Source organism: Poromitra crassiceps (assembly GCF_964638095.1).
Source record: "Poromitra crassiceps genome assembly, chromosome: 14".
NCBI classification, from domain to species: Eukaryota; Metazoa; Chordata; class Actinopteri; order Beryciformes; family Melamphaidae; genus Poromitra; species Poromitra crassiceps.
In genome coordinates, this window is record NC_139633.1 from 4,264,106 (window position 1) to 4,279,538 (window position 15,433).

The following is a 15,433-nucleotide window of genomic DNA, read 5'->3' on the forward strand; positions in this document are numbered from 1 at the left end:
AGTACATTAAGCAGCACTCATATGGTCAGGCTTATAGGTCGATGCGACATATCAAACATGATATTGTTGATATATACTGTATATATATTATGATATTATATGATGTATAATTCCAGTTTTGGTGGTTTCCATGTTTTCCAACTACAATGGAAGGATTACATGTTCCTCGATTCACCTTATGTAGCCCCGCCCACTTGACCCAGTTGTGTTATGACTTCCTGTTCAGAACACCATCTGTTTTACCTGCTCACTATAGTACTGTACTGTCACAGGAAGTGTCAACACAATATCATGTTGATAGAGAAGTAGCAGTAGGACTACAAAAGAGGGCATAATTATGCACTGGTCCACACTACTACACTGCTAGGTTATGCCAGGCAACACAATTTAAATTCAGCCAAGGCTTATATTGTACAACATCAGAGACACAATGGAGGTGTTGGTGAGACCTCATTAAATCAAATGATAAAATAAATAAATAAATAAATAAATAAATAAATAAATAAATAAATAAATAAATAAATAAATAAATAAAAGAATAAAACAGGAACAGATACTGGCGAGTATGGTACATCTAAGGACGATTCTCACAAGCCTGTGATTCTTCTCACCTCATATTGTTGCAATTACAATTGCCGGGCCAACGTAGTTCTGACCATTTGGACAGATCATATGAAAAGCATTGCACGTTCTTAAATGCCACAGACTAATTGGCATTTGAAAAAAGTTTTATCTCCAATCCAGCAAAAGTCGCAGGTCTCTGTGCCATCGCAAAGTTGACTGCTGAGTTAATCTACCTCTGCACAGCCAGCTTTTGCTGACTTGGAAATGATGACATTCTGATCCATATCTTGCACCATGGTTCCCTCTCATGGGAGAAATGAAAGGCTAAATCTGTTGAATGAAATCCAAAAATGGTAATGCACTTTGGGGCTGTAAAAATAGCCTTCACTTCAACAATATTTAAACAATATTCCTGCAGTTTGGAGCTGGTTGCGGGTTGCGTCTTATAAATGTATGACATTTGAAGCAAATGATTGAAAAAGTAAGCTCATACAGCTGAACAGTCACGTGACATCTCTTGCCCCGGAAGAGAGTTTCCCATTCATTTTCTCCATAGACATTTTGAAAAATCCTTATATAAGCCAACCCGTGACCTACTGAATTCATTGTGAGTGACCATAAAAAATTTCAGTTGGAGCAAAAACAAAAAATTACAACGGGGGGGGGTCTGACAGACATACACCTGACAAAAGTACTCAAACGGCTTCTGTGGTAGTTCCTGGCACGTTACAATAGGCCACACACACACACACACACACACACACACACACACACACACACACACACACACACACAGCACACAGCTCTGTGTCACTTCCTGTTGCAAAACACCAACGTCTTTCCTCTATCTTTGTATTTTTCAAATGCCAAATCTATCTATTTATCTAAATTATTATAGACTACCATGAGTGCATATTGTGTGGCCCCAGTGCCATTGAAAACCTTAACTATAACATTCCCAACTGATTGAACTACACAGGACTGAAGGTGAAAACAATCAGCCACACAAATGAATCACAAATGAATCATAGTCCATAAAACATCACAGAGAACATTACGCTGTATAACACGACACTTTGTCTATGCACTATTACCTTCGTAAAATGTGTCATAATAACAGAAAGTGCTCCCATTAGGAAAGAAATGCATCAATAGATAAAAACTATTCTTCAAATCCTAAGACTAATTAAAAGTCAGAATTTGCCCAGCAGTTATAGAGAGATGACTGAACCTGCATCATGTCAGGAAGCCGCCCCACACCAGGCCAGAGTGATGGGAACTTGATAACTTCCTTTATCCCATTACTGAACATGTGCCTGAATATTCATTCATTAAGCACTGACAAATACAAATCAATTACGGTAAACTAAATAGTTTTTCTTCGACAGATTGAATGAATGAGATTCAGGCAATGTTTATTTGTTTGTTTATTTATTTCCCATTGAATATAATGCTTTGGAAATACTATTCAATTGGTCTTCAAATGCTATCTGTGCACATCCAGGTTCAGCTGTATATGTTGCCATGCTTTTGGGTTGCTTTAATAGGGCTTAAAGTATACAGATATTTGAGCTGTGGTATTCTACTGTTATCTGGAATAATAACAGCCAAGCCCACTCACCTCATGTTGTCTTCTATCAGCAGAGGGTGGAGTGAGTCTTTTGCTGCTCTGTGCTGGTGCTGTCGTCCAGCGCACTGATACTCAATGCTGATAGCATTAGTTGAACCCCAGCAAGCTAGACAATTAGTAGACAACAATAATTATTGAGATAATCGATTTTTCTTCAATGGAGAAATCTAATCAACTATATATGATATAGATAGATAGATAGATAGATAGATAGATAGATAGATAGATAGATAGATAGATAGATAGATAAATAGATACTGTATTATATATACACATAGGGATGTAACGATAACCGGTTTTAATGACAACCGTGATAAAATTCCTTATGATAACCGTACCGTTTCAAATGTTCATTATCATTAAAACCGTGGTACCGTGATTACCGTGGTACCATGATTACAGTGCTTTGAAAACCATGGTAAATACTGTCCATCATCAACCAAAGTTGGCAACAGTCTCCCAGATGCAAACGTGCAGCCTTGGAGAAATGATTTCAGTGAGTGTATCAATACTATTTGGGTCTGCGTTTTCAATACAAATCTATAAATATAAAAATTATTTTGGTGAGTCTCTCAGTACTTTTTGAACATTTTCATAATTTTGTTATGAATATCCTGATAATACGATAACAGTGATCATTTTGGTCACGATAATCGTGATGTGAAATTTTCATACCGTTACATCTCTATATACACACAGTATGTATGTATGTATGTATGTATATGCATTACATTTTACTGTTGGGGCATTGTCCAAAACACCTACCTTATTATAGGCACTATAGGTGATACCAGTAGTGATATCGGTGTGTCCCTGTTGTCTCTCAGGAGAGCCAAACATACTGTATCAGGTGGAAAACAAAACGTAATTCAGAAAACCACACAGCCAGCAGTCTCATACAATTTCCTCAAATGAGCATGAACTGTGAAACAACACAAACACAATTACGTAAGTATGCATCATATAAACTCAGAGAAATGATATCCTGCGTTTGAATAAAACAGGTGTGACAGATGTGTTGCTAATAATCCCCACAGGCTGAGTCAACAACTTAATAATACTTCTGCTGGGTTTCAGGTGTGTGGTCACTAATGAGCTTATCTCCTATGCACTTCATACAGGAAATTAGATGCAGCACATGATAAAGGGAAAAAGGAAACCCGTGTATAATCACTATGGGTGTAAGCTACTCACCTGCCAACCGAGAGTTCTCCTGTTTGTGATCAGCAGGCTATCACAAAATTGAGACAGAGGCCAGTGTTAATCATAAACGCTGATGTCATGGAGAAAGTCAGTTTACACACACGTTTTTATTTGTGGAGTAATGTTTACCCACCTTTGACATTAATGACATAAATGATTAATTTCATACTAGTGATTTGTTTTTATATTGGTTGTTTGCTTATACTGCCTGGAGGCCACAGTTTACACAGTTTACTCAACTTTTTCATTGAACACACTAAACACATAGCCTGGGTAAACCCAGCCTTCAACGTGACATCACAGGCTATGCCTGTAGCGTAAGTTTCTTCGTGACTGATAGCACATAGAGGTCACGTGGAGGCTGGGTTTACCCAGGCTACTTCTGGGTAGTGTAAAAAGCACTCGCCTACCACCACGGAGACCCGGGTTCAATTCCCAGTAGTGGTACTTCCGACTTGGTCAGACGTTACAACAGACACAACTGGCCATGTCTGGGTGAGGTATGAGTTCTGGTCACTCCACTAGCGTCTCCTATGGTCAGTCAGCCTGTTCGGGGGGAGGGGAACTGGGGGGAATAGTGTGATCCTTCCTGCATGTTACGTCCTGCCACTCCTCACTGCCAACTCCTCACTGTCAGGTGAAAAGAAGAGGCTGGCAACTGTACATGTATCGGAGGAAGCATGTACTAGTCTACGGCTCTCCCCAGGTCCGCAGAGGGGGGTGGAGTGAGTAACGACCGGGACAGCAGGGAGAATAGGCCAAGTACAATTGGGGAGAAGATGAGAAAAACAAAACAAAACAAAAATTTTGATTTGGCCTCCATAGTCTGAACATAATAATGTTCAGACTAGGAGGCCAAATCAGATGTGTGGCAGTGCAGACACACTCCCAAATCAGATTTGGGAAACCAATCAAGATAATGATGATGAATGACTTTAGCAGCAAATCGGATTTGCCTGTAATGTGAACATGGCCTAAAGGATCCACGTTGTTTAGATCGTTTACTTTGCAGAAGAAGTGACTATGAACTACTAGGCCTACTAAAGTTGACCATACAGCACCTGGAGCAGAGCTCTGTGGTATTGCCTCTGGCTATGGAAACTGAACTGGACCGGACGCTTCCACTCAATCCCAGATGTCACCTGTAATATGAGGTCGAAAATGAAATGCACATTTTGTTATAATGTCCATTAGGCCTATATATATCACAAATCTTGAAATAGTCTTTTCTCTGTAAGATGTTATTTGAAGAATGTCCTGATTTGTTTTCTGTCTGATGTAGACTTCATAACGTTACCTGTTTACAGACAGTACACCTCAGTCTCAGCTGTAAAACACTGCATACTGCCTGCATAAACTCCTCAAAACAGTTAGAACGGTGCACTCACTGCAGTTCAACAGAAGAAGAAGACTCACTGCAGTTGTTCAAGCAAAGAAACCCGCGTCCTCCACGCGCCCGTATCCAGAAGTGACACCTCAACAAAGCGTTTGGAAGTGGGCGGGACTTCCGCCCGAGCGCACCCGGAAGATTCGGATGCAACTTTCTCTGCCTGACGTGGTGCATCCATATGTCCGCTACTTTCAACGTTTTCATGTGATTTAGGTGCTTTTCTATATAGTAGTGTTTGCAACCATGTTATCGTTTGACTTTCTCGACGATGTTCGTCGCATGAATAAGCGACAGGTATGTACGCAGCCGTTAGTTTATTCTGATGGTGTGATTGCTTCCTTCTATGGAGGGACCTGAGCTAACTAACTAACGTTAGCCGACGCCCGCTAGCTAACTCCAATAACACGTTGCAGTGTATCTGTCACCTGTTAGCTGCATGCAATATTCTCTTTTGTGTACACGTACGTTTCACAAGGCTCGCTTTATACTGCAACCGAAAAGAACACTGGCTGCCGTTATATATCGTTAAAAAGAATGGTCTGACTTCAACATAGCTAGCTAACTTTAACTTCCTCAGTTGACGTCGATTCCACTACTCTCGTTTATGCACTCTTTGTTCCAGCTGGTGTGTTTATGAATGAACAACGAATACAAACCTGTTATGATCGAGGAAGCCTAATGAGCTAACGGTAACGTTAGACGATCAGGCAACAATTAAGGAATGTTTTGCAGATAGCCTGACTCTGATGCAAGCCATAATCGACACTACCCTATGTTTTGAAGGCGTGCAGACTGTTGGCGATTGATCAAATATGACTTTTAAAGCATGTACACTTTTGTATGCAGCTCTATTACCAGGTGCTGAACTTTGGTATGATTGTGTCCTCTGCACTGATGATCTGGAAGGGACTAATGGTTGTCACTGGCAGTGAGAGTCCTATCGTTGTGGTTCTCAGGTAAGCATTGTATTATTGTTCTGACCATTACAGTTGCCAGCCATGTTGGTGCACTACCATTGGTAACAAATGCAATGACCAACCTGCTGGTAGCAGGGGGCTAATACCTTTTATTCTGTACTGGACTAGTCAGAATTGGAATGGGCAAATATTCTCATGGATATTAGGGGGCTCGTGGCCAGGTCTGCAGGGATTTTTTTTCTCAGAGAACATAACAAACAATATGCTCCAAAGACAGTGGACTATTGCAATGTAAGGTAATGCTGATATGATATGAGACAACACTTTTGGCTTAATGCAAAAATATACAATACAGTAAGAGTAGCTAAATAGAAGAGTGTTTTTACAATTTATTATTGGTTCAAATTTTTCCTCAGATGGTCATAAAACATTCTGGGAGGAGGTAACAGGTTATTCAGATGTAGTTTTGGCTGGAGAGATCCAATAATTGCAATTACAATCTCCCCCCCACACACACCTGATAGGACGAACTTCCTTGTCACTCAATATCATGCATTGTTTCCTCATTGCATAACATTATGTCATTTAGCAGACTCTTTAAAGCGACTTACGATTATTGTAAGTTGCTAGCACATTTTGTCAACAGTTAGTGAAATAAATTGTGCAACACAGTTTAGTCTACATCAGACCTTTTAACACGTTCACTGCCAATGACGAGTTGACTCGTCAAAAAAAATCCAACGGTTGACTGCCAATGACGAGTTGACGGTGGGACGTGGATCAACGCCCCCCACGTCTCCTATAAAAATATTGGAGCCACCGAACGTGTACAACCCATTCCACCGACCCACTAAGTGGCGACAGTGCTCTCCAGACTAGAAAAAGCCGAGCCAAAACTGCAGGGGAACGCGCGAGGAAACCATTCTCATACTGTAAAATGGATTGGCGAAAACGCTTTCGCTTTCGCGCATTATCGTGCTGGGAGCTGGCGGTGGGGGATTGCAAATTTGCATAATAGATTATGCGTGCAACACACTTTGAAACACCGACAGAAAGCCCACAATCGCACGCAGCTTCATTGCAGCTGAGCTCACAACCGAAACGACTCATGCAGACTCGCCCAAAGAGCAGCCGCCAGCAGCCAGGCAGCACAGACAGGCAGAGCCTCGCTTGTGACAAACGCTGCAAAGCCACCAGAGACACACCCACGGAGGGAGGAGTTTGAAGGAGAGGGGGGTTTCCTGCTGCTATGGAGGAAATTACTGTTCAAAACTATTGTTTAGATGTCTGACGTCTTACGCCAAAAATAAATGGTTAAAGTGACTGTTCTATTGAATTTCACAAAAAGCCATTTATCTCAGAATAAATTTTCAGACGCTGAAACCATGCTGTATTCTACTGCTAATGCCTACATAACTACTAACTCTACAAACTAACTCTTTTAGACAGAGAAAGCACACATTCTATTAGTTCTTTTGAGATCATTTGTGTTCACAAAATCTTAGCAGAAAAGAATCCTCTGCTCTTGAAAGATGAGCCAGAATCCTCAAAAAAAAACTTGGCAGAACCTACCTACAGTATTGAAAAAACGGCTGGCAGTGAATGTGTTAAAATGAATAAAGTAGCAACAAAAAACAACATTAGGCTAGAGATAGGCTGCTGGCTGTTCAGAACAGTCAACTCAGTATGGGTTAAATTGACTTTTCGAATGGCAGCAGACCTTCCTCCAATTTGTCTGTGTTCTATGTGTGATCTGTATTTTGGATCACACACACACAAATGTTGCAACGTGCATCAGTAACACTATTACTTTTATTTAATTAAATGCCATTATTTTGAAGGTTCTCACCGGAAGTTTCTGTTTTATTCTGGTTGACTTGACGCTGCTCAACCACGTGAGCAAACTGCTCCGTTTATACTGGTCTAGTCGGTGTATACTGGTGTTGTCGGTGGTAGCAGTTGAGCACATCCCCAGCCAATGGGCTTAAATCTATGTCACTGATGACGTCACTGATGCTATTACCGATGTACCAAAAAAATTGTGGTCCCTAGATTTTTGTGGGGTCGCAAGCCGAAAAAGGTCGGGAACCCCTGCCCTAACCCATTAGCCTAATGGGGATATGATGGTGATGAGGCAGGTCAGGTTAGGTAGAGGCATTATTTGTTCATTTCAATGATAGAACAGTCAAGCGAGTTAAGTCAATTGTTTAAAGGAGAATTTTGTTTTTTTTTAACCTGGACCCATCTCCTGGCAATAATTATGATTTGGCCACTCACCCAGCGATGTCCGTGGCGTTTCTGGGCGTCCTAGCATTGTTTTGAGATCAATAGCGTCCAAGTCAGTTGTAAAATGGAGCTGATTTGGGGCCAAGTGTGAGCCTGTCTTTCCTGCATCTAAATAGCTATTTTTATTCCCGTTTTCGCCACATATCGTAATAATGTGATCCCTCAACATCCACCAGAGTGATATTTCGCCCCAGGCCATTTCCTGGACTCTCACAGGGATCAAATTACCTCAAACGTGATCTCGGTCACCAAGTCTCGTGAAGTCCCGCGATACTTTCCTGCCGGCTGGCCAACTACAGGTACACGCTTTGCGGTGGTGGTTTTAGCGTAACCTATGTGGGGTTTGGCGTAACCTATGTGGGATTCGAAATAACGAAGGTTATGCCAAACCCCACATAGGTTACGCTAAAACCACCACCGCAAAGCGTCCTACCTGTAGTTGGCCAGTCGGCAGGAAAGTATCGCGGGACTTCACGAGACTTGGTGACCGAGATCACGTTTGAGGTAATTTGATCCCTGTGAGAGTCCAGGAAATGGCCTGGGGCGAAATATCACTCTGGTGGATGTTGAGGCCGGGATCACATTATTACGATATGTGGCGAAAACGGGAATAAAAATAGCTATTTAGATGCAGGAAAGACAGGCTCACACTTGGCCCCAAATCAGCTCCATTTTACAACTGACTTGGACGCTATTGATCTCAAAACAACGCTAGGACGGCCAGAAACGCCACGGACATCGCTGGGTGAGTGGCCAAATCATAATTATTGCCAGGAGATGGGTCCAGGTTAAAAAAAAACGAAATTCTCCTTTAACTGTAAAAGGTAACTGTAAAGGGGGCGGGGCTGACATACAGAGCCGATAATCGGTTGTCAGCGTCGTCAGTGAGCATCTGTCGCCCCTCGTCTTTGCGGTGTCTCCCGCACCAAAGGCTTTAGTCCGCCTTGTTGGCAGCCTTTTCAGCCGGCGCCGTGCAGTCGGTGAGAGAAATCATTCTGATTGGCTGGTCAGCTGGTTAAGCAAGCAGTGCAGGAGAAGAGAGGTCACGCACAAAACGTTCTGCTCATCATTCAGCTTCATCTCATCTGATCATTCCAAATACACAAATATTTTCACACCGACGTGGCCTTCGGGAAACCCCTTTGAGCTTGTCGCTGACTCGCTGTATGATATCACCCCTTTAGTGCGCTTTCCCCTTATTTATTTTTCTAACTTTCTTCTTCCACAAGCAAAAGACCAGGTGAGAGCTGATAACGGCAGTGCCATTTTGCAACTTTTATCAGACATATTCTCGATTTAATCGAGAATATGTTATCTATGAAACAGTGTTTCCCTTAGGAAGGAGTTGTAGCAGCGCTGGTGAAGCACTTAGCGTGCATGTGAAAAAGTTTTTGCACAAGTTGTTTTTGCGTTGTTGTTTTTTTGCTTGCAAATTGTGCCCTGAGTGTCTAGTCCTGCTCTGTCTAGTAGGAGAGAACACTCAATAAAATTTTACTTGGCAATAGGGATCTAGTATTAATTTGCTATAATATTCTTACATTATTCCTATAGTAATCCTAAATCCTATAATATTCCTATAGTATTCCTATAATATTCCAAAGTTGTCCCCCATGCTTCCTACACCTGTGTGTGTTCTGCTGACATTTTCAGGTAAGCGCAAAGTGTTGATGCTTTACTCACAGGTGTGTGAAATGAGCTGGATATGAAGCACCTGTAGCACAAAATAATATAACGTTAGTTTCTAAATAACGTTAGTTTCTAAAGGGGAAGAAAAGGAAAGGAAAGAAGTTGTCACTACTATGGGTATACCCACACTAAATACACTTTTGAGAAATCTCACGTACAGATTTATGTGTCGATTAGATGCCTCTGTGAACAGGGTTATTGTGGCCTTAACCAATCCTGCATTAAGCAACACCAGGTTTTATTCTCCTTTGTGGCGACATTGGAGAAAGAGCCTCTATGTTTTATGATGCCTTTTATTTATTTTAGTGTTGTCTTTGCATTTATAATGCATTTTTTATGTATTTTATGTCTTGTCTTGTTTTTTATATGGACCTGCGCTTGTGTCTGAAATAAAGTTTGAATTGAATTGAATTGATATATTATTGTGCTTATTGTGGCTCACCTGGTAGCAAAATACAACATTTAAGCTATATCACAATGTTAAGATATTATGAAATCCCAGAGGCGCTCTAGTGTGATATCATTATATTGATATTATATCAATATAATTTCCCAGCTCTAATTCTGTGTCAAGCTGACTTTGTTCTGTGAATGTAGCCCACAGCTGAATGAAGGCCTGTTCTCTAGGGCTTGTCAGAAGTCAGAAGACTCTGTGAACATAGGAAATCACTCACTGAATTAGATGAGATGAATGAGTAGATTTGAACAAGGGGTGACATTTCCTTTTAAATGTGATGACAACAGAAGATTTTTGATTTTGAAAAGATGTGTCTACCCATTCTGTAAAAATGATAGCTACTCTTACAACACGATTTGTATTGTTTGTGTTGTCATTTCAGCGGGAGTATGGAGCCGGCTTTCCATAGAGGAGACCTGCTGTTTCTGACGAACCGGGTGGAGGATCCCATCAGAGTCGGAGAGATCGTCGTCTTCAGGATAGAAGGCAGAGAGATCCCAATAGTACACAGAGTACTAAAGATCCATGAAAAGTATGAATGCACACATTGTTGTGAAGTGTTGCTTGCGGTGTGTGTGTGTGTGTGTGTGTGTGTGTGTGTGTGTGTGTGTGTGTGTGTGTGTGTGTGTGTGTGTGTGTTCTGTCTATGAAAGATAAGAATGCTGTTTGTAAGATGGTCTTGTTTTGAAAAGGCATGTTTGTGGAGTGATGTTCAGATACGCCTGTGTGATTATTTCAACGCCTAAAGATGTTGTAGTTGTCATAGACTGTGCTCCATAGTTGATTGCTCTATTGCTGACAAAAATGTGTTATTGTAAGTCGCTTTGGATAAAAGCGTCTGCCAAATGACGTAATGTAATGTAATGTAAAGATCCTTCACTCATAGATGCACTGAGAAGGTAGCCTTGGTCTAGCCTGGCTCCAGACCTTGGAAGCCACGCCCACTCATCAGACTAGCCTTGGTCCACAGTGTGGTCTGAAACTGTCCTGTGACTTTGTCCACAGGGACAACGGAGACATTAAGTTCTTGACCAAAGGGGACAACAATGCAGTGGATGACAGAGGGCTGTACAAGCAGGGGCAGCACTGGCTGGAGAAAAAAGATGTGGTGGGAAGAGCCCGGGGGTAAGACCAGTTGACAAATATCCATGTTGACACAGATAACTTTGCCTGTCCTCCTGTAACCTCACATTCCAGGTTTCCTGTACACCTGAATGATTAATTGAAAAAAAACGCAATATAAAGGCTACATTTAATTGCCTATGAGTCTGAGAGGGCCGTCCAAAATGTAGTAGACAAGGTATTTTAATGCTGCAGCTATGAATCACTTTTCTTGATATGCGATATGGATTCGGGTTCCGATATCTCAGGAACGCCTTGACGGAATTTCTTCCAATTTGGCTCAAACGTCCACTTGGACTGAAGGATGAACTGATTAGATTTTGGTGGTCAAAGTTCAAGGCCACTGTGACAACATCACGACTGCTCGTTTCATGCTCGTTAACGTGATATCTCAGGAACGCCTTGACGGAATTTCATCTAATTTGCCTCAAACGTCCACTTGGACTCAAGGATGAACTGATTACATTTTGGTGGTCAAAGGTCAAGGTCACTGTCACCTCACGAACGCCATTTTCAAGCTCGGTAACGCCATATCTCAGTAACACCTCGACGAAATGTCTCTCTTCACATTTGGCTCAAACATGAATGTCGACTGCGCACTTGTTGGCGGAGGCATATATCTGCGGTGCGGTCGTTCTAGTCTGTCGATATCTTTCGGCCATAGTTTTCCCGGGATTCAGGCTTTTCCTACTCAAAAGTGTAGCATAATGGCAACATTTTAAAGCTTATTAAGTGCAGCAGAGACACCAGCTATGATCTGACTTCCGTTTGAGCTCAGCTTGTCCTGTTGGATGTATGGAAGGGAATTGGAGGGCATCAAATCACCACCCAATGCCGCATGCGGAGGGGTGCTAGGAGATTAATCATTAATAATCATGCATACCTAGGAGTTGATTACCCTGCTTATACCATTGTCGTTTGCCAACAATATAAAATAAAAGCATTCGCACATTTTTGGTGCAAGTTCAGCAATCAAAATCGTACGTTTTTCACCAGCCATAATAACTCCGTTAGTGTTTACCTACATGTAGCAACACTTGGGGAACCGACTAATACCTGGAACAAGCGTAACCATCCCATCAGCTTCTCATGCAATGGAAACGTTTGATGTTCCAGTAAATAGGACGGACCTTGCATACGAGATGGTATGGTGCAAGGAAGCTAGATCGCTCAGCTCAGACAAGCTGAGGCAGCGAGTTGAATAACGTTACTGTGCTGTTTAATTAAACAGCTGTGCAGGTTGGGGAGCGGATGAATTTACAACGTGATTAGACTTGAGCCGGCCAATCAGAAACGAGTATTCACCCAGACCATGTATACGAGGAATCAGCGTGACGTCACGACACCGCAAAACCCCCGGAAGCGCGGCAGTTAACTAGTATGAGTTTTGCCAAACAAACATTAATATCTCAAAAACGATACATGGCAATGATGACATCGCTTATATTTTGAGTGTGAGCAGAAGTAGCTCAAGAGTTTGATGTATAATGCATCCCTCGTATAATGTAATGTAAATGTTATATGGCATAAGGATGCGAGTCCCCCCCCCCTCCCCCCCAGGATTCAACGTTTTCTGACACGTTTCATTTTTTGTGATGTCCTGATCACATCTCTGATGATGGAGTAAATGTCACACTGACATTTTCAGATGGCCCTTAAATCTCCTGCTTCAACCAGCAGTGATGGACCAGTTGGTCACAGAGATGGTTTCTGTGGCTAAAAGGCTAAACGCATTCTTTAAACCTTTTAAACACATGATTTGTATTCAGTTACAGGCACACCTGTGTTATGCATCATTAAAATGTCCTGACAGTGAATGTGTTCTTTTCGTCTGCAGGTTTGTGCCATACATTGGAATTGTTACCATTCTCATGAACGACTACCCCAAATTCAAGGTAAGTCTGACGCCACTGATCCTCCATTCCCAATGAATTCTCATACTTAATTTCATATGAACCTATAATTTCATGGGGTGATTTGAGAACTGATTTAATTCTCACCCCCTTTCCTTCCCCAGTACGCTGTTCTCTTCATGCTGGGTCTCTTTGTATTGGTCCATCGGGAGTGAGATGCCCAAACTTCAGGACAGAGGGAGGATCGCTCACGTCCAGGAAACCTCGGTCATGCCTTTGAAAACAGAATTCAGTTAGATTTTGGTCAAACCCAACTGGCTCTTTTGTATCATTTGTTTGAGCATTTTTGTAGAACTGTGGATAGGGTGTTTACATTTGACAAATCCAAGCTTTAAAAGTATTTTTGTGGGGGAACTAGTCTAGATTTGAGTTGAGGTCAATCCTTTATTTGTAATTTTCTTCAGAATGTGATTACAACATTCTTAATGGTTCATTAAGTCTTGTTTCTTGTTGATTCATTGTCTTTTGAAAAATATGTGAAGTATTTTATGGCAAGTGAATATGAGTGATATTAAATATGAAATCTGTTACCCTCCATTAATGGATTATTTTAACTCTTTCAAATGCTATGCTCTATAGTGATAGCCATCGCAGAAGCCATCTACTCTACAGTGCTGGAATTAAATACATGTCCCCACGTGGTGGAGCAACAGTGATGTGGAAAGTTATTGATGGCTCTAACTGTTGTTCAAAGTCATATTATTTTACATAATTGTTGACATCTTCTGTCCAACATCTGTTTTATTAAGGTTTAGGCGGGGATGAGCAATATGCATCTTCTGGAAATCTTTTTGAAAGACCTTTTGAGAGGATGATGCATTTTTGTATTGCTAGTGCTCTTTACGAAACAATTATCAAATTAAATTGACATTTCAAACATTGTTAGTAATCCTCTACTCTATCATGAAATGTATTGTTTTCTGAAGATGAGCAAACAAATCAATCAAAAAAAGCAGAATGTACAGTTCATACGGCATGTTTTTAAATGTTCAAGCTTTTGGAATCATTTAAAGGCCTGTTCCAGCGACCACACTATCATCACCTCATTCATATTTTTCATCTTCTCTTAAAACGATCTGAAAATCCAAAACTGATCCAACTCCAACACTGTCGTTCCCAGTCAAAATAAGGTTCAGCTCTTCATTAGGGGAATCGAGATCGGGTTTCATAGCTGTAACTACTCCTGTGCTCCAGTTGCCAAGAATCAGTTGTTGCTCACATTTTTCCTTGTAAATTAAATGATTTGCTTGCCAGGCCTGTTTGATTTTTGATTTTCTTTGAAGGTCACTGAAGGAGACGTTAAAGGTTGGATGTGTGCAGGTTCCCAGCAGTGCCCTTTTCAGGAAAGCACACATGCTTAAACTCAAAGTATTGTTGGTTGTGTGGCACCTCTTCACATGGGCAGTGGGCACCCCCCCTCCCCTCCCGAGCATGGTCCTTCATGATGAGAATGAGACATTGCAGAGGGAACTGTAATTGGCATATACTGTAATCACACATGTATCAAGCATGGATCAAATTGAATCAAAATTAAAACAATGGAACCTCACACCCTATTCTGATACTTGACCTTGGACTGAAATTGAACGCATTCGGTAGCAGTCTTAAGACCTCAGAGGGCATGGGGGGAATGCATATCAGATCAAATGGACCCCTATTAGTCTATTAGACATGACTAAACAGCTGGATAAAGAAATTCACAAATCAGTATCAGGATTTTACAATGGACGAAATGATCTCATGTTGATTTCAGTTCCACTCCAGTCCTGATATTTGTGACCATGGTAGGCTGAGCATGAGTTTGTAGGATAATTGCCATTTTGCCCGGCAGCACCTAATGGGTGAAATCAACAACAACAAACTAGTAGGCCTACGGATAGGCTAATCCCTGTGGTCAATCTATCAAATCTGATAATCTGATGTTATAGACCCTACCATGTAAATGTGGCCTCCTGTGTTCGAATTCAGGACATCATCATCCTGATTTTCTATACTTTGAATTAAAACATGCAAAATATGATTTCTAAATAAACTAGTTGTGCCTGGTGGTCATGAGTATCCTCCACACCTTTGAAGGAAAATGCAGCACTATTAAATAATGTTGCATTTACAGTAACCAAGTTTCTAACCTAATTACTGTGGCTATTAGAGTGAATCTTGAATTTATAGTAACGTGGCTGCTTGTCTCAGTTCATCAGATCTCTGAGGAGACATCTAGAGGAGTAGGAGAGAGTAGCTCCGAAACAGTATTCTGATTAGCCTGAC

General features: G+C 41.3%; 1 protein-coding gene across 1 annotated transcript; it reads left to right on the forward strand.

Annotated features, from left to right (window-relative positions):
- Nucleotides 1-4,917: 4,917 nt before the first annotated feature.
- Nucleotides 4,918-14,430, forward strand: LOC310789359 (signal peptidase complex catalytic subunit SEC11A). Its single transcript, XM_083650988.1, has 6 exons — nt 4,918-5,081; nt 5,634-5,743; nt 10,516-10,665; nt 11,139-11,258; nt 13,093-13,150; nt 13,273-14,430. The coding sequence occupies exons 1-6, from the start codon at nt 5,031-5,033 to the stop codon at nt 13,321-13,323; spliced, it is 540 nt and encodes a 179-aa protein (XP_083507114.1). The 5' UTR covers nt 4,918-5,030; the 3' UTR covers nt 13,324-14,430.
- The last annotated feature ends 1,003 nt before the right edge of the window (nt 14,431-15,433 follow it).

What these genes read in the sequence shown, in the direction of transcription:
- LOC310789359 (XM_083650988.1), top strand. Translation starts at nt 5,031, where the DNA reads ATGTTATCGTTTGACTTTCTCGACGATGTTCGTCGCATGAATAAGCGA. An exon ending in CCTATCGTTGTGGTTCTCAG is followed by an intron (nt 5,744 to 10,515) that starts GTAAGCATTGTA and finishes TTGTCATTTCAG; the next exon opens with CGGGAGTATGGAGCCGGCTT. An exon ending in GTACTAAAGATCCATGAAAA is followed by an intron (nt 10,666 to 11,138) that starts GTATGAATGCAC and finishes CTTTGTCCACAG; the next exon opens with GGACAACGGAGACATTAAGT.